A 20,898-nucleotide genomic window follows, 5' to 3' on the forward strand; every position below is an offset into this window, starting at 1 on the left:
CAGAAAGAAAATTTCCTTTGTATTCTCTGTGTGTCATAGCAAAGCAATGAGGGGCCTCCCCTCCCTGTATTCTAATTTCTAAAAGTTGGAACAGAAGGAGCCAAGTTAAGAATGCTCATCCTCCTTGAAGGCTAAGGCTGGGGTTCCTGAATGTTTGAAGATTTAACCAAAATGAGAAGAAGGAAGAGATAGGTGGTATGTTTAAGGAGAGGAAACCTGAATGTTCTAGCTCTGAGTGAAATAATGCCAAAGGGGAAAGGGGAAGAACAGTCTGGGAATATCATAAAGCCATGAGTCAATGTGTAGGCGAGACCTAAGGACTCTTCATGCATTTAAGGCCTTTTCTCTTACTGATCAGCCTCTTGTTATTACTTGTAATTATACATGATTACTGTTTCCTGAGACAGCGAGGTAGCTCCAGGAAACAGTCGAAGAACCCTCCCCTCCCTGTATTCTAATTTCTAAAAGTTGGAACAGAAGGAGCCAAGTTAAGAATGCTCATCCTCCTTGAAGGCTAAGGCTGGGGCTCCTGAATGTTTGAAGATTTAACCAAAATGAGAAGAAGGAAGAGATAGGTGGTATGTTTGAGGAGAGGAACCTGGATGTTCTAGCTCTGAGTGAAATAATGCCAAAGGGGAAAGGGGAAGAACAGTCTGGGAATATCATAAAGCCATGAGTCAATGTGTGGGCAAGGCCTAAGGACTCTTCATGCATTTAAGGCCTTTTCTCTTACTGATCAGCCTCTTGTTATTACTTTTAATCATACATGATCACTGTTTCCTGAGACAGCGAGGTAGCTCCAGAAAACAGTCGAAGAATGGCCCATCCACTCCCACATACATACATATACATATCAATATATACTTACATTATATGTATACATATACATACATACACATGTACATATTCATACTTGCTTGCCTTCATCCATTCCTGTTGCTACCCCGCCCCACAGAAAAACAGCATCACTATCTCCTGCTTCAGTGAGGTAGCGCCAAGAAAACAGACAAAAAAGACCACTTTCATTCACACTCAGTCTCTAGCTGTCACGTGTAATGCACCATAAATGCAGCTCCCTATCAACATCCAGGTCCCACAGACCTTTCTAAAGTTTACTCCAGATGCTTCACATGCCCTGGTTCAGCCCACTGACAGCATTTTGACCCCTGTACACCACATTGTTCCAATTCACTCAATTTCTTGCACACCTCTCACTCTCCAGTGTATTCAGGCCCTGATCACTCAGTCTTTTTCACTCCATCCTTCAGCCTCCAATTTGGTCTCTTGCTTCTCCTTGTTCCCTCCACCTCTGACACATATATCCCCTTTGTCAATCTTTCCTGACTCATTCTCTCCATATGTCCAAACCACTTCAACACACCCACTTCTGCTCTCTCAACCACACTCTTTTCATTTCCACACATCTCTCTTACCTTTACATTACTTACTCGATCAAACCACCTCACACCACACATTGTCCTTAAACATTTAATTTCCAACACATTAACCCTCCTCCATACAACCCTATCTACAGCCCATGCCTTGCAACCATAAAACATTGTTGGAACTACTATTCCTTCAAACATACCCATTTTTGCTCTCTGAGATAACGTCCTCTCCTTCCACACATTCTTCATTGCTCCCAAAACCTTCACCCCCTCCCCTAGCCCGTGACTCACTTCCATGGTTCCATCTGTTGCTAAGTCCACTCCCAGATATATAAAACACTTCACTTCCTACAGTTTTTCTCCACTCAAACTTACATCCCAACTAACTTGTTCCTCAACCCTACTGAACCTAAAAACCTTGCTCTTATTCGCATTTACTCTCAACTTTCTCCTTCACATACATTTCCAAACTCAAGTCACCAACCTCCGCAGTTTCTCATACGAATCAGCCACTAGGGTTGTATCATCGGTGAAAAACAACGAACTCACTTTCCAGACCCTCTCATCCACAACAGATTGCATACTCACCCCTCTCTCCAAAACTCTTTCATTTACCTCCCTAACCACCCCATCCACAAACAAATTAAACAACCATGGGGACATCACACACCCCTGCCGCAAACTGACATTCACTGGGAACCACTTACTATCCTCTCTTCATACTCGTACACATGCCTTACATCCTTGGTAAAAACTTTTCACTGCTTCTAACAACTTACCTCCCTTGCCATATACTCTTAAAACTTTACATAAAGCATCTCTATCAAACCTATTATATCCCTTCTCCTGATCCATAAATGCTACATACAAATCCATTTGCTTTTCTAAATATTTTTCACATACATCCTTCAAAGCAAACACATGGTCCACACATCCTCTACCACTTCTGAAACCACACTGCTCTTCCCCAATCTGATGCTCTGCACAAGCCTTCACCCTCTCAATCAATACCCACCCATATAATTTCCCAGGAATAGTCAACAAACTTATACTCTGTAGTCTGAACACTCACCTTTATCCCCTTTGCCTTTGTACAATGGCACTATGCATGCATTCCACCAATCTTCACTCACTTCACTATGGTCCATACATACAATGAATATCCTTACCAACCAATCAACACCATAGTTGTCACCCCTTTCTTTAAATAAATCCACAGCAATACCATCCAATCCTGCCGCCTGGTCAGATTTCATCTCCTGCAAAGCTTTCACTACCTCTTCTCTCTTCACCAAACCATTCTTCCGGACCCTCCCACTTTGCACACCACCCCAACCAAAACACCCTACATCTGCCACTCTATCATCAAACACATTCAACAAACCTTCAAATTACTCACTCCATCTACTTCTCACTTCATCACTACCTGTTATCACCTCCCCACTTGCCCCCCTTCACTGATGTTCCCTTTTGTTCTCTTGTCTTACACATGTTATTTTCCTTGTTCCACAACATCTCTTTATTCTCCTCTTGTATAATGAGAAAAGGCCCATCAGACTTTATTTGCTTAAAGCTTCACCTTCTTTCCTCAAATTTGGCATCTCCTAAATCCCTTTCATTCAACTACGTTTTTGTTCAAATCAAAAACTGTTTCATAGATCTCTGAGTTCCCCTCTCATTTCATGACTCCCCTTCATGACTCTTGAAATCTTTCCTCAGTTCTATTAAATCCTGCTCTAGTTCCCTAGTTATGTTACTCTCTAGTCATGCTCCTAAACAAATTCCCATAACATTCCCAATTGCTGTTCGGTGTTTTATCTTCTCTATCCTCTTCTTTGCAGATCTGGTTATGACTGCCAGGTCTTGGAATATTCTTTTCATAAAGTCCATAAAAGACTTTCTTGGGTCAGGCAGTGCTAGAGGTCTTAAATGATCTCCTAAATCAATACTTGTAACAGTAATGAAGCTTAAAATACAACACAGCCTCAAACATGAGAAGAATTTACACCTTTAACTGACAGTGGGTGTTCCCTTACTGGTTCTCTACAACTTTACTCACCTTTGGCAAGTCCGAGCTGTACTTTTATCAAACAACTCACCTTTGGCAAGTCAGAGATATACTTTTATACAATAACTAAGCTATACTTGTTCACTTCAGCAATGTTACCCACTCACTCTCTTACGTACTGGGTCTCCTTCAAAGAAAAGAGTAATAAATTCACTGAAGTTAGTAACCATGATAGATAACACCAAGTCCAAATTAATTTTAACCAATGCAGGAGCAACCTAGGGATGCATTATGTCCCCCACTTTGTTTAGCTTGTATACTGATGACTGTAGAAGTGATTTTAGCAACTGCACTATTTCAGAATATGCTGATGATACAGTAATCATATGGAAAATTATATATGATAATTGTAATCAATATATTGCATAGGTTAGTTGCTTTGTTGAGTAGTGTAAATCAAATGATCTACACTTGAATGTAAAGAAAACTAAAGAAATGATTATATATTTTAGGCCAAAAAACTACATTTACCAGAGTTAATTACAATTGAAGATGAAAATGTAGAGAGTCAGTAAGTACAGTATCTAGGTGTAATCATAGATGACCAGTTAAAAGGTGGTGCAAATACTGATATAATGTATAAGAAATGCAATCAAAGATTACATTCTCTATGTATCTAAAATAGTCTACATATAGAAAATGCAATAATCATCTTTTTTAAAGGTCAACCTATAGAATCAATATCATGTTTTTCAATTACCACCTGGTATGACAAATTAATCAGGAATGTGCAATGACGCAGGTGGAGAAAATCATGCAAGATGAAACCTATCTTCTACACCAGGAATACTCAATAACTTTAGGAGCAGGACTGGATTATGAAACTCAAATTGATGGAAGGGCCATACATTTATTTTACCTCCATTCTTTTTCTCGAAACATTTCAACTAATCATCACAATTGATCACGTTTCATTAAGCTAATTAATGGTGCTGGTCACAATAAAAATCTGTTCATATGAAATTTCTTATGCACTTAAATGATTAATTCAATTAATTTATTCTAATTCTTCTGAGTCTGTCAAAGGACCAATGATAAACCACTAAAGGGCTGGATTTGGCCCACAGGCCACCAATTGAATAATCCTGCTCTACACTAATACTGTGTATTTTTAAGGTAAGGAAGAAGACTGTCGCTGCCTATATAGCACACCAAAAGGTTCAGGAAATTATTTGTACGGAAATGCATTCTGCTGCTTGACCATCTACAAATGCTATAACTCCTCTGTGATACAGCTTTTGAGTGCAACAGATGATTCTTTAGGTGATATTTTATGTGGTATTTTTATGTGATATTTCATAATTTCTATTATACAATTCATACTTTTTAACCTTGAATTGAGCTTCTAGCCATAAAGAATTTAATTTTGTATCATGTATGCAATTTGACAATAAAGACATCTTATCTTAACACTACTGCATTTGATCTGAACCTGGGAAGCTTCCAATCCCAAACTCTATTAAATTCCTAAAATTCAGCACACTTACAATAAAAATTCAATGCACGTATCAATCTGTGGCCCTTTTATATTCTACTCTACCCCTTACTTGTTCATAATTGGCTTCATGAGCTGTAGACCCTCCAAAATCTTGAAAGAAACAGGGATCCCTTCCTAGAACTTTTCTTTGCTTTGAGAGGTTTATGGGTGTATGAACATATACGTGTTCAAACATGTACATCTTGTTAAGCTGTGTATAGACATATGTCTGTCACTTGTATACGTAGATATATGTCTGTCACTTCTTTAAGATTCTTTCTTCTAAATATCACTACTTTGTCTGAGATATTTCCTACCTATGAAAGGAGCTTTTACAAGGTACAACTAATATTACATAAACTTACTTTGGTGTTGTGGTCTGAGTCTTTTGAGGTAGGACTGGAGCAGGCTGTGCAGTTTCTGGGTGCTTAGATGATGTTCGCATAACCTGTTGGGGCTTAATCCCTCCTTTGTTTATGAGGTTACTGCGAGCAGTGTTCTGTGCCTGCTTGGCTGCTTTCCCTGTGCTGATCATAGACCCTTTCTGATTTCCTTTAGCTGCTAAACGTTTGGCTCGACGCTTCCAATTCTGTGAGATTAAGTTTTAATTAATTTTTTTGATGATCACCACTGGAATTGAGAGATCTTAATTCCATACAGAAACATTCCTCTGAGAAGTAATCAGATTCAAGGGTAGGTGATGTGTCTACAAATACCTATGTATTCATACAACTGAACCATCCATGATGGTAGAAGAGATTAAAAAATAAATCATGGTTTTGGAAAGAGGGGCAAGTATGAAGTCTGTTGGGGATGAAAGAGCTTGGGAAGTGAGTCAGTTGTTGTTCGCTGATGATACAGCGCTGGTGGCTGATTCATGTGAGAAACTGCAGAAGCTGGTGACTGAGTTTGGTAAAGTGTGTGAAAGAAGAAAGTTAAGAGTAAATGTGAATAAGAGCAAGGTTATTAGGTACAGTAGGGTTGAGGGTCAAGTCAATTGGGAGGTGAGTTTGAATGGAGAAAAACTGGAGGAAGTGAAGTGTTTTAGATATCTGGGAGTGGATCTGGCAGCGGATGGAACCATGGAAGCGGAAGTGGATCACAGGGTGGGGGAGGGGGTGAAAATTCTGGGAGCCTTGAAGAATGTGTGGAAGTCGAGAACATTATCTCGGAAAGCAAAAATGGGTATGTTTGAAGGAATAGTGGTTCCAACAATGTTGTATGGTTGCGAGGCGTGGGCTATGGATAGAGTTGTGCGCAGGAGGATGGATGTGCTGGAAATGAGATGTTTGAGGACAATGTGCGGTGTGAGGTGGTTTGATCGAGTAAGTAACGTAAGGGTAAGAGAGATGTGTGGAAATAAAAAGAGCGTGGTTGAGAGAGCAGAAGAGGGTGTTTTGAAATGGTTTGGTCACATGGAGAGAATGAATGAGGAAAGATTGACCAAGAGGATATATGTGTCGGAGGTGGAGGGACGAGGAGAAGAGGGAGACCAAATTGGAGGTGGAAAGATGGAGTGAAAAAGATTTTGTGTGAGCGAGGCCTGAACATGCAGGAGGGTGAAAGGAGGGCAAGGAATAGAGTGAATTGGAGCGATGTGGTATACCGGGGTTGACGTGCTGTCAGTGGATTGAATCAAGGCATGTGAAGCGTCTGGGGTAAACCATGGAAAGCTGTGTAGGTATGTATATTTGCGTGTGTGGACGTATGTATATACATGTGTATGGGGGTGGGTTGGGCCATTTCTTTCGTCTGTTTTCTTGCGCTACCTCGCAAACGCGGGAGACAGCGACAAAGCAAAAAAAAAAAAAAAAAAAAAAAAACTTTACTGTTTTTACATGTTATCAGCAATGTCTGAAAGATGCTGGGACCAAGTAAAACAGGCTCATGGTAACTGCTGAGGTCGAATGAAGGAAAGATATAATGGGAGAATGCCTGGAATAGTGTATATGAGGGAGGGATGAAAGGGCAAGGATAAGCGGAGACTCTTTTGCCATGGCAACCTCCGTGATAGAAGTTCCTGGAAGGAACAGGGATAAGAGACAGATAGATAAATAGATTGACAGAGACATAAAAGTACCAGCTGAGGCTAATGATTGGCTATAATGACAAAATGAATTGGATAAAGGAGAGGCCAAGGCAAATTACAGAGGACCAGATAACACAGCATGCTGAAATCAGAGAAAATTACGGCACTAAAAAGGCTGAAAATGCTAACAATATGAGAGGAGATTTTGATGGCAGGACAAAAACACTACAATAAAATGATAAAAAATACATGAAGACAAAAATGGCACATCAGAGGGGAGGAGAAATATTGTAGTGGATGAAATTAAACTTCAGGGGTTAGCCAATATGTGGATAAGATTAATACTAAAAGATAGAGAAGCAGTTAGTAGCAAGATATATATCTAAGTTGGTAATCAGACTGTATGAAGACAAAATGTAATAAGAGAAAGAGGGACAACAAAAAGAAACAAAAGAATTAACTAAAGTTTTGATGAGAGAAGCTGTATCTGATATTATGAAGACAAAGAGAATTGGATACAAATAGAACAAAAAGGGAAGACTAACCAAGATTAGAGTATGGTAACCAAGTAGCATTAAAGTTGACAAAGAAAAAAGTATATTAGAAGAAACATGATATCAATTAGTGAAGACCAAGGGACCACAAAATAAAATAATAAAAGAAATAGACACAAAGCAGTATATTATCATCATGCATCTCCATGAACCTCTTTATGGGCCTCTTACAGCTCTAAGGTTGCAAAGACTGCAAAGGATACGCTCAATTCTGGAGCAGGGATACAATGGACACCCTTGGAGTGAGAAGGCCAATCGATAACGACATATCCCAGTTAGAAATGACTTCTCACATTTTTTTTTTTTTTTTTTTTTATACTTTGTCGCTGTCTCCCGCGTTTGCGAGGTAGCGCAAGGAAACAGACGAAAGAAATGGCCCAACCCCCCCCATACACATGTACATACACACGTCCACACACGGAAACATACATACCTACAGAGCTTTCCATGGTTTACCCCGGACGCTTCACATGCCTTGATTCAATCCACTGACAGCACGTCAACCCCTGTATACCACATCGCTCCAATTCACTCTATTCCTTGCCCTCCTTTCACCCTCCTGCATGTTCAGGCCCCGATCACACAAAATCCTTTTCACTCCATCTTTCCACCTCCAATTTGGTCTCCCTCTTCTCCTCGTTCCCTCCACCTCCGACACATATATCCTCTTGGTCAATCTTTCCTCACTCATTCTCTCCATGTGCCCAAACCATTTCAAAACACCCTCTTCTGCTCTCTCAACCACGCTCTTTTTATTTCCACACATCTCTCTTACCCTTACGTTACTTACTCGATCAAACCACCTCACACCACACATTGTCCTCAAACATCTCATTTCCAGCACATCCAACCTCCTGCGCACAACTCTATCCATAGCCCACGCCTCGCAACCATACAACATTGTTGGAACTACTATTCCTTCAAACATGCTAACTTCTCACATACAGTGTAAACATAAGCAGGCAGAGTCTGGTAACACCACTTCCAGAGCATGGACAGGAAAGTGTGACTCAACAATGTCTACAGAGTGTGGTTTCAGATGGGTGTATGTCTCATATGGTTGTGTTTCAGACTGAGTTGAGAGGGCAGTTGTTTAGTGTTTGTTGGGTCATTGACCACCTGGGTCAAGCAGTGAAAAGTTTTTATCGAGGATGTAAGGCGAGTGTACATGTAGGAAGAGAGGAAAGTGATTGGTTCTCAGTGAAGGTAGGTTTGAGGCAGGGGGTGTGTGATGTCTCCATGGTTGTTTAATTTGTTTATGGGTAGGGTTGTTAGGGAGGTGAATGCAAGAGTTTTGGAAAGAGGGGCAAGTATGCAGTCTGTTGTGGATGAGAGAGCTTGGGAAGTGAGTCAACTGTTGTTCGCTGATGATAGAGCACTGGTGGCTGATTCATGTGAGAAACTGCAGAAGCTGGTGACTGAGTTTGGTAAAGCGTGCGAAAGAAGAAAGCTGAGAGTAAATGTGAATAAGAGCAAGGTTATTAGGTACAGTAGGGTTGAGGGTCAAGTCAATTGGGAGGTAAGTGTGAATGGAGAAAAACTGGAGGAAGTGAAGTGTTTTAGATACCTGGGAGTGGATTTGGCAGCGGATGGAACCATGGAAGCGGAAGTGAGCCATAGGGTGGGGGAGAGGGCGAAAGTTCTGGGAGCGTTGAAGAGTGTGTGGAAGTCGAGAACATTATCTTGGAAAGCAAAAATGGGTAGATTTGAAGGAATAGTGGTTCCAACAATGTTGTATGGTTGCGAGGCGTGGGCTATGGATAGAGTTGTGTGCAGGAGGGTGGATGTGCCAGAAATGAGATGTTTGAGGACAATATGTGGTGTGAGGTGGTTTGATCGAGTAAGAAATAATATGGTAAGAGAGATGTGTGGTAATAAAAAGAGTGTGGTTGAGAGAGCAGAAGAGGGTGTTTTGAAATGCTTTGGTCACATGGAGAGAATGAGAGAGGAAAGATTGACAAAGAGGATATGTGTGTCAGAGGTGGAGGGAACGAGGAGAAGTGGGAGACCAAATTTTAGGTGGAAAGATGGAGTGAAAAAGATTTTGAGTGATCGGGGCCTGAACATGCAGGAGGGTGAAAAGCGTGCAAGGAATAGAGTGAATTGGAATGATGTGGTATACCGGGGCTGACATGCTGTCAATGGATTGAACCAGGGCATGTGTAGCATCTGGGGTAAACCATGGAAAGTTCTGTGGGGCCTGGATGTGGAAAGGGAGCTGTGGTTTCGCTGCATTATTACATGACAGCTAGAGACTTAGTGTGAACAAATGTGGCCTTTGTTGTCTTTTCCTAGCACTACCTCGCACACATGAGGGGGGAGGGGGTTGTTATTACATGTGTGGCGAGGTGGCAATGGGAATGAATAAAGGCAGACAGTATGAATTATGTACATGTGTATATATGTATATGTCTGTGTGTGTATATATATGTATATGTTGAGATGTATAGGTATGTATATTTGCGTGTATGGACGTGTATGTCTATACATGTGTATGTGGGTGGGTTGGGCCATTCTCTCGTCTGTTTCCTTGTGCTACCGCGCTAACGCGGGAGACAGCGACAAAGCAAAATAAATAAAATAAATAATTTTTTTTTTTTTCATACTATTCACCATTTCCTGCATTACCAAGATAGCTTTAAGAACAGAGGACTGAGCCTTTGAGGGAATATCCTCACTTGGTCCCTTCTCTGTTCCTCTTTTGGAAAATTACAAAACGAGAGGATTTCCAGCCCTCCACTCCCTCCCCTTTTAGTCACCATCTACGACACTCAGGAATACGTGGGAAGTATTCTTTCTCCCCTATCGCAGGGATAATAATAATAATAATAACAATAATTATAATAATAATTTTTTTTTTTATACTTTGTCGCTGTCTCCCGCGTTTGCGAGGTAGCGCAAGGAAACAGACGAAAGAAATGGCCCAACCCACCCCCATACACATGTACATACACATGTCCACACACGCAAATATACATACCTACACAGCTTTCCATGGTTTACCCCAGACGCTTCACATGCCTTGATTCAATCCACTGACAGCACGTCAACCCCGGTATACCACATCGCTCCAATTCACTCTATTCCTTGCCCTCCTTTCACCCTCCTGCATGTTCAGGCCCCGATCACACAAAATCTTTTTCACTCCATCTTTCCACCTCCAATTTGGTCTTCCTCTTCTCCTCGTTCCCTCCACCTCCGACACATATATCCTCTTGGTCAATCTTTCCTCACTCATTCTCTCCATGTGCCCAAACCATTTCAAAACACCCTCTTCTGCTCTCTCAACCACTCTCTTTTTATTTCCACACATCTCTCTTACCCTTACGTTACTTACTCGATCACACCACCTCACACCACACATTGTCCTCAAACATCTCATTTCCAGCACATCCATCCTCCCATCCTCCTGCGCACAACTCTATCCATAGCCCACGCCTCGCAACCATACAACATTGTTGGAACCACTATTCCTTCAAACATACCCATTTTTGCTTTCCGAGATAATGTTCTCGACTTCCACACATTCTTCAAGGCTCCCAAAATTTTCGCCCCCTCCCCCACCCTATGATCCACTTCCACGGTTCCATCCGCTGCCAGATCCACTCCCAGATATCTAAAACACTTCACTTCCTCCAGTTCTTCTCCATTCAAACTCACCTCCCAATTGACTTGACCCTCAACCCTACTGTACCTAATAACCTTGCTCTTATTCACATTTACTCTTAACTTTCTTCTTCCACACACTTTACCAAACTCAGTCACCAGCTTCTGCAGTTTCTCACATGAATCAGCCACCAGCGCTGTATCATCAGCGAACAACAACTGACTCACTTCCCAAGCTCTCTCATCCCCAACAGACTTCATACTTGCCCCTCTTTCCAAAACTCTTGCATTTACCTCCCTAACAACCCCATCCATAAACAAATTAAACAACCATGGAGACATCACACACCCCTGCTGCAAACCTATATTCACTGAGAATCAATCACTTTCCTCTCTTCCTACACGTACACATGCCTTACATCCTCGATAAAAACTTTTCACTGCTTCTAACAACTTGCCTCCCACACCATATATTCTTAATACCTTCCACAGAGCATCTCTATCAACTCTATCATATGCCTTCTCCAGATCCATAAATGCTACATACAAATCCATTTGTTTTTCTAAGTATTTCTCACATACATTCTTCAAAGCAAACACCTGATCCACACATCCTCTACCACTTCTGAAACCACACTGCTCTTCCCCAATCTGATGCTCTGTACATGCCTTCACCCTCTCAATCAATACCCTCCCATATAATTTACCAGGAATACTCAACAAACTTTTTTTTTTTCTTTTTTTTATACTTTGTCGCTGTCTCCCGCATTTGCGAGGTAGCGCAAGGAAACAGACGAAAGAAATGGCCCAACCCACCCCCATACACATGTATATACATACGTCCACACACGCAAATATACATACCTACACAGCTTTCCATGGTTTACCCCAGACGCTTCACATACCTTGATTCAATCCACTGACAGCACGTCAACCCCGGTATACCACATCGCTCCAATTCACTCTATTCCTTGCCCTCCTTTCACCCTCCTGCATGTTCTGGCCCCGATCACACAAAATCTTTTTCACTCCATCTTTCCACCTCCAATTTGGTCTTCCTCTTCTCCTCGTTCCCTCCACCTCCGACACATATATCCTCTTGGTCAATCTTTCCTCACTCATTCTCTCCATGTGCCCAAACCATTTCAAAACACCCTCTTCTGCTCTCTCAACCACTCTCTTTTTATTTCCACACATCTCTCTTACCCTTACGTTACTTACTCGATCACACCACCTCACACCACACATTGTCCTCAAACATCTCATTTCCAGCACATCCATCTTCCCATCCTCCTGCGCACAACTCTATCCATAGCCCACGCCTCGCAACCATACAACATTGTTGGAACCACTATTCCTTCAAACATACCCATTTTTGCTTTCCGAGATAATGTTCTCGACTTCCACACATTCTTCAAGGCTCCCAAAATTTTCGCCCCCTCCCCCACCCTATGATCCACTTCCGCTTCCATGGTTCCATCCGCTGCCAGATCCACTCCCAGATATCTAAAACACTTCACTTCCTCCAGTTTTTCTCCATTCAAACTCACCTCCCAATTGACTTGACCCTCAACCCTACTGTACCTAATAACCTTGCTCTTATTCACATTTACTCTTAACTTTCTTCTTCCACACACTTTACCAAACTCAGTCACCAGCTTCTGCAGTTTCTCACATGAATCAGCCACCAGCGCTGTATCATCAGCGAACAACAACTGACTCACTTCCCAAGCTCTCTCATCCCCAACAGACTTCATACTTGCCCCTCTTTCCAAAACTCTTGCATTTACCTCCCTAACAACCCCATCCATAAACAAATTAAACAACCATGGAGACATCACACACCCCTGCTGCAAACCTATATTCACTGAGAATCAATCACTTTCCTCTCTTCCTACACGTACACATGCCTTACATCCTCGATAAAAACTTTTCACTGCTTCTAACAACTTGCCTCCCACACCATATATTCTTAATACCTTCCACAGAGCATCTCTATCAACTCTATCATATGCCTTCTCCAGATCCATAAATGCTACATACAAATCCATTTGCTTTTCTAAGTATTTCTCACATACATTCTTCAAAGCAAACACCTGATCCACACATCCTCTACCACTTCTGAGACCACACTGCTCTTCCCCAATCTGATGCTCTGTACATGCCTTCACCCTCTCAATCAATACCCTCCCATATAATTTACCAGGAATACTCAACAAACTTTTTTTTTTTTTTTTTTTTATACTTTGTCGCTGTCTCCCGCGTTTGCGAGGTAGCGCAAGGAAACAGACGAAAGAAATGGCCCAACCCACCCCCATACACATGTATATACATACGTCCACACACGTAAATATACATACCTACACAGCTTTCCATGGTTTACCCCAGACGCTTCACATACCTTGATTCAATCCACTGACAGCACGTCAACCCCGGTATACCACATCGCTCCAATTCACTCTATTCCTTGCCCTCCTTTCACCCTCCTGCATGTTCAGGCCCCGATCACACAAAATCTTTTTCACTCCATCTTTCCACCTCCAATTTGGTCTCCCTCTTCTCCTTGCTCCGTCCACCTCCGACATATATATCCTCTTGGTCAATCTTTCCTCACTCATCCTCTCCATGTGCCCAAACCACTTCAAAACACCCTCTTCTGCTCTCTCAACCACTCTCCTTTTATTTCCACACATCTCTCTTACCCTTACGTTACTCACTCGATCAAACCACCTCACACCACACATTGTCCTCAAACATCTCATTTCCAGCACATCCATCCTCCTGCGCACAACTCTATCCATAGCCCACGCCTCGCAACCATACAACATTGTTGGAACCACTATTCCTTCAAACATACCCATTTTTGCTTTCCGAGATAATGTTCTCGACTTCCACACATTCTTCAAGGCCCCCAGAATTTTCGCCCCCTCCCCCACCCTATGATCCACTTCCGCTTCCATGGTTCCATCCGCTGCCAGATCCACTCCCAGATATCTAAAACACTTCACTTCCTCCAGTTTTTCTCCATTCAAACTCACCTCCCAATTGACTTGACCCTCAACCCTACTGTACCTAATAACCTTGCTCTTATTCACATTTACTCTTAACTTTCTTCTTCCACACACTTTACCAAACTCAGTCACCAGCTTCTGCAGTTTCTCACATGAATCAGCCACCAGCGCTGTATCATCAGCGAACAACAACTGACTCACTTCCCAAGCTCTCTCATCCCCAACAGACTTCATACTTGCCCCTCTTTCCAAAACTCTTGCATTTACCTCCCTAACAACCCCATCCATAAACAAATTAAACAACCATGGAGACATCACACACCCCTGCCGCAAACCTACATTCATTGAGAACCAATCACTTTCCTCTCTTCCTACACGTACACATGCCTTACATCCTCGATAAAAACTTTTCACTGCTTCTAACAACTTTCCTCCCACACCATATATTCTTAATACCTTCCACAGAGCATCTCTATCAACTCTATCATATGCCTTCTCCAGATCCATAAATGCTACATACAAATCCATTTGCTTTTCTAAGTATTTCTCACATACATTCTTCAAAGCAAACACCTGATCCACACATCCTCTACCACTTCTGAAACCACACTGCTCTTCCCCAATCTGATGCTCTGTACATGCCTTCACCCTCTCAATCAATACCCTCCCATATAATTTACCAGGAATACTCAACAAACTTATACCTCTGTAATTTGAGCATTCACTCTTATCCCCTTTGCCTTTGTACAATGGCACTATGCACGCATTCCGCCAATCCTCAGGCATCTCACCATGAGTCATACATACATTAAATAACCTTACCAACCAGTCAACAATACAGTCACCCCCTTTTTAATAAATTCCACTGCAATACCATCCAAACCTGCTGCCTTGCCGGCTTTCATCTTCCGCAAAGCTTTCACTACCTCTTCTCTGTTTACCAAATCATTTTCCCTAACCCTCTCACTTTGCACACCACCTCGACCAAAACACCCTATATCTGCCACTCTATCATCAAACACATTCAACAAACCTTCAAAATACTCACTCCATCTCCTTCTCACATCACCACTACTTGTTATCACCTCCCCATTTGCGCCCTTCACTGAAGTTCCCATTTGCTCCCTTGCCTTACGCACTTTATTTACCTCCTTCCAGAACATCTTTTTATTCTCCCTAAAATTTAATGATACTCTCTCACCCCAACTCTCATTTGCCCTTTTTTTCACCTCTTGCACCTTTCTCTTGACCTCCTGTCTCTTTCTTTTATACATCTCCCACTCAATTGCATGTTTTCCCTGCAAGAATCGTCCAAATGCCTCTCTCTTCTCTTTCACTAATACTCTTACTTCTTCATCCCACCACTCACTACCCTTTCTAATCAACCCACCTCCCACTCTTCTCATGCCACAGGCATCTTTTGCGCAATCCATCACTGATTCCCTAAATACATCCCATTCCTCCCCCACTCCCCTTGCTTCCATTGTTCTCACCTTTTTCCATTCTGTACTCAGTCTCTCCTGGTACTTCCTCACACAGGTCTCCTTCTCAAGCTCACTTACTCTCACCACCCTCTTCACCCCAACATTCACTCTTCTTTTCTGAAAACCCATACAAATCTTCGCCTTAGCCTCCACAAGATAATGATCAGACATCCCTCCAGTTGCACCTCTCAGCACATTAACATCCAAAAGTCTCTCTTTCGCACGCCTGTCAATTAACACGTAATACAATAACGCTCTCTGGCCATCTCTCCTACTTACATAAGTATACTTATGTATATCTCGCTTTTTAAGCCAGGTATTCCCAATCATCAGTCCTTTTTCAGCACATAAATCTACAAGCTCTTCACCATTTCCATTTACAACACTGAACACCCCATGTATACCAATTATTCCCTCAACTGCCACATTACTCACCTTTGCATTCAAATCACCCATCACTATAACCCGGTCTCGTGCATCAAAACCACTAACACACTCATTCAGCTGCTCCCAAAACACTTGCCTCTCTTGATCTTTCTTCTCATGCCCAGGTGCATATGCACCAATAATCACCCACCTCTCTCCATCAACTTTCAGTTTTACCCATATTAATCGAGAATTTACTTTCTTACACTCTATCACATACTCCCACAACTCTTGTTTCAGGAGTATTGCTACTCCTTCCCTTGCTCTTGTCCTCTCACTAACCCCTGACTTTACTCCCCAGACATTCCCAAACCACTCTTCCCCTTTACCCTTGAGCTTCGTTTCACTCAGAGCCAAAACATCCAGGTTCCTTTCCTCAAACATACTACCTATCTCTCCTTTTTTCACATCTTGGTTACATCCACACACATTTAGGCACCCCACTCTGAGCCTTCGAGGAGGATGAGCACTCCCCGCGTGACTCCTTCTGTTTCCCATTTTAGAAAGTTAATACAAGGAGGGGAGGATTTCTGGCCCCCCGCTCCCGTCCCCTCTAGTCGCTTTCTACGACACGCAAGGAATACGTGGGAAGTATTCTTTCACCCCTATCCCCAGGGATAATATACACATATATATACATATACACATACACACACATACACATACATACGCACATATACACACACACACACACATACATATATATACATACCTCTGTAATTTGAGCACTCACTCTTATCCCCTTTGCCTTTGTACAATGGCACTATGCACGCATTCCGCCAATCCTCAGGCACCTTACCATGAGTCATACATACATTAAATAACCTTACCAACCAGTCAACAATACAGTCACCCCCTTTTTTAATAAATTCCACTGCAATACCATCCAAACCTGCTGCCTTGCTGGCTTTCATCTTCCGCAAAGCTTTTACTACCTCTTCTCTGTTTACCAAATCATTTTCCCTAACCCTCTCACTTTGCACACCACCTCGACCAAAACACCCTATATCTGCCACTCTATCATCAAACACATTCAACAAACCTTCAAAATACTCACTCCATCTCCTTCTCACATCACCACTACTTGTTATCACCTCCCCATTTGCGCCCTTCACTGAAGTTCCCATTTGCTCCCTTGTCTTACGCACTTTATTTACCTCCTTCCAGAACATCTTTTTATTCTCCCTAAAATTTAATGATACTCTCTCACCCCAACTCTCATTTGCCCTTTTTTTCACCTCTTGCACCTTTCTCTTGACCTCCTGTCTCTTTCTTTTATACATCTCCCACTCAACTGCATTTTTTCCCTGCAAAAATCGTCCAAATGCCTCTCTCTTCTCTTTCACTAATACTCTTACTTCTTCATCCCACCACTCACTACCCTTTCTAATCAACCCACCTCCCACTCTTCTCATGCCACAAGCATCTTTTGCGCAATCCATCACTGATTCCCTAAATACATCCCATTCCTCCCCCACTCCCCTTACTTCCATTGTTCTCACCTTTTTCCATTCTGTACACAGTCTCTCCTGGTACTTCCTCACACAGGTCTCCTTCCCAAGCTCACTTACTCTCACCACCCTCTTCACCCCAACATTCACTCTTCTTTTCTGAAAACCCATACAAATCTTCACCTTAGCCTCCACAAGATAATGATCAGACATCCCTCCAGTTGCACCTCTCAGCACATTAACATCCAAAAGTCTCTCTTTCGCACGCCTGTCAATTAACACGTAATACAATAACGCTCTCTGGCCATCTCTCCTACTTACATAAGTATACTTATGTATATCTCGCTTTTTAAACCAGGTATTCCCAATCATCAGTCCTTTTTCAGCACATAAATCTACAAGCTCTTCACCATTTCCATTTACAACACTGAACACCCCATGTATACCAATCATTCCCTCAACTGCCACATTACTCACCTTTGCATTCAAATCACCCATCACTATAACCCGGTCTCGTGCATCAAAACCACTAACACACTCATTCAGCTGCTCCCAAAACACTTGCCTCTCATGATCTTTCTTCTCATGCCCATATAATAATTATAATAATAATAATTATAATACTGATAATAATAATAGTGTACTCTCAATGATAAAACCTTAAAAAGATGACTTTTCACTCATGGTGTAACTTTAAATAGCCTGCAAACTACACAAATAATGCAATTTTAAGTCACTAACTGCCTCGCAACCAAAAATGCTCAACATCTTTATCATGAAGCAAAGATCCCCCAGATACAGTCCTACCTCAACATGTCTGGCACTCAAATTAATGCAACACTACTAAACCCCTCCCATCCAAACTACTCTTTACTAACCACCAACCCCTAAGTAGAAATAGTAATTGTGCCCCAACCTCACACTACAGTAACCTCTTACTAACAGGTCTTGCCACGCCCTCCCCCCCCAAAAAAAATACAACTCCAACATAACACATACACACTGAGATAACCTGACTAGCACTAAAGAACTGACTTCCAAACAAAGTTTTAAATTCCAACCTACCAGACATACAACCATCAAAAACCATTCTCCCCAGACAAAAATGTCACACTCTCCTATCATTACAACACTACAAACACAATTACAACATATTCCAAGGTCCCTCAAGCCCACAATGCAACTATCATAAAGAGGACACTAAGCACATATTACTCACCTGCCTGCACTCTCTGCACATAGACATAAACACATCACAACACAATACAACACTGTATGACCTATGGTCCTGATCAGTGGATGTGGCAAGCTCCCCGAGTGCTACAGGAGCCTCACTAAGATAGAAGGGACTCCCAGGCCAGGAACTAAGTAAGTAAATAGACAGATATATTAGGGGTCCTGGGGTCTTATATCAAATGTGTGTGGGACTAGTTATTTAATAGAAATGGATATCAAACAACACTAGTCTGCAGAAAATAATCTTAAATACAGAGTCAATAACATAAAGTATTTACCACAAATCTCTTTTCTATACTGAAAAATCACTTAAATTTATTCGTATTACACAGGAATACGATTTTACTAGTACAGGCACACCACCAATCTTCCGGCATCTGATAGTTCAGCACCTCGTTTAGTCCAGACAAAATTATGTGAGGGAACTTGAAATTACCGCTGCCCCCAGACTAGTTTACTGGGTGGTCATAGATGGCATTGTGTGTAGGGCGCGCTTATTTACATTCTTTACACTGCACTTGTAGGTGGTGATACCACAATTCTGCAAAATTCTTAGCTTATTTTGCTTAAATGTAACTCTAGCCATAGCTTCTAAGACATATGAGAGTGTCAGTCGTGATGTCAAACATAAACACCAGTCCATATCGATCCAAGCTAAAGTAGGACTGTTGAAAAAATTGACCGTGGTGTTTCAATGTATAAGCTGTGTGACATCTACAGTATTGGTTCATCATCTTTTTATGATATAAAGAAGCGAAGGGAGAAAATGTTGAAATTCTATGCAGACAATGATTCCAAGTAGCAAATGACGATTAGAAAAACTATGAAAGCTGGTAAGAGTACTAAGCACGATCGAGTGATGATGCAATGGTTTCAACAGCGTTGGAGTGATGGAGTGGACTTTGGTCTTGTCAGGTAGCATGATAATGGACCAGGATAAGTTGTTCTATAAAGAACTTAAATTACATGAGCATGACTACAGTGAAGGATGGATTCAGATTCAAGAAGCATCATAGAATTTCCAAGAATAAAGTGCGTGGAAAAAAGCGGTCTGCAAACTGCAAAATAGCTGCTGAGTATGTGGATGAATTTGCGAAACTCAGAGCTGATGAGCAACTCAGTCCTGAGCAGGTGTATAATGTATTTCATTTATTTATTCAATTTACATTTAATATTCACATAAAATTTCTAGCAGTCCATGGTATACTTTAGACACATGGGAGATGTATAATTAGTGAGTTAGAGGTGTGCTGATGAATTATTATTACATGACCATGGTTGGTCCGGCATAGTGGTTTATTTGGCAAGGCTTTGGAACCAAGAGTGCTGGAAAATCGGTGGTGCACCTGTAGTCCTAAGATATACTCACAATCGCTCCTAGATTACATTTCTATACTTTTTCCTATATTCAACTATGACTGCAAAATGTTTTATATCACTTGAATTTTGTATTCTCTTATCTATAAAAAAATGCATGACAGTATTACTGATTTTCTGTCCTAATCATGCACACTACTTACATATTTTTGTGTGGTTGGAACTAGAGCCCAAAGTTCTCCAAGTCTTTTATTAACTGCTGAGAAATCTGCAAAAAAGGGAAATATTTGCAGAGAGTTTATTTGGAAGGAAGAATGGGTAATAAAACCCTGAGAGATCCCATCTGAGGAAACAGGGCAAACAAATATAAAAACTGAAATGAGATATGGTTTTCTGAGTTTGCCTCTAAGCATTTGAGAAAGAACTATTCTCTTAACCTTGCTGTCCACATCCTTTATTCTTATTTGGCCCTACAACCAGATAACTCCCTTCCCATACTGTACAAATAAGTAATTATATAAATACTTTTTTTTTTTTTTTTTTTTTTATACTTTGTCGCTGTCTCCCGCGTTTGCGAGGTAGCGCAAGGAAACAGACGAAAAAATGGCCCAACCCCCCCCATACACATGTACATACACACGTCCACACACGCAAATATACATACCTACACAGCTTTCCATGGTTTACCCCAGACGCTTCACATGCCTTGATTCAATCCACTGACAGCACGTCAACCCCTGTATACCACATCGCTCCAATTCACTCTATTCCTTGCCCTCCTTTCACCCTCCTGCATGTTCAGGCCCCGATCACACAAAATCCTTTTCACTCCATCTTTCCACCTCCAATTT

The 20,898-nt window shown here is 41.6% G+C and overlaps 1 protein-coding gene across 2 annotated transcripts in view; it reads right to left on the bottom strand.

Annotated features, from left to right (window-relative positions):
• LOC139765616 (HMG box-containing protein 4) overlaps nt 1-20,898 on the bottom strand; it is an 80,990-nt gene that overhangs the window by 9,693 nt on the left and 50,399 nt on the right. For both annotated transcript variants that reach the window (XM_071693280.1, XM_071693279.1), the window contains exons 7-8: nt 20,251-20,315; nt 5,299-5,522 (exon numbers count right to left, since the gene is read on the bottom strand). In XM_071693280.1, coding sequence (XP_071549381.1) covers nt 5,299-5,522; nt 20,251-20,315 — 289 coding nt within the window. The remainder of the gene's footprint in view (nt 1-5,298; nt 5,523-20,250; nt 20,316-20,898) is intronic.

Source organism: Panulirus ornatus, chromosome 55, assembly GCF_036320965.1.
Source record: "Panulirus ornatus isolate Po-2019 chromosome 55, ASM3632096v1, whole genome shotgun sequence".
NCBI lineage: Eukaryota > Metazoa > Arthropoda > Malacostraca > Decapoda > Palinuridae > Panulirus > Panulirus ornatus.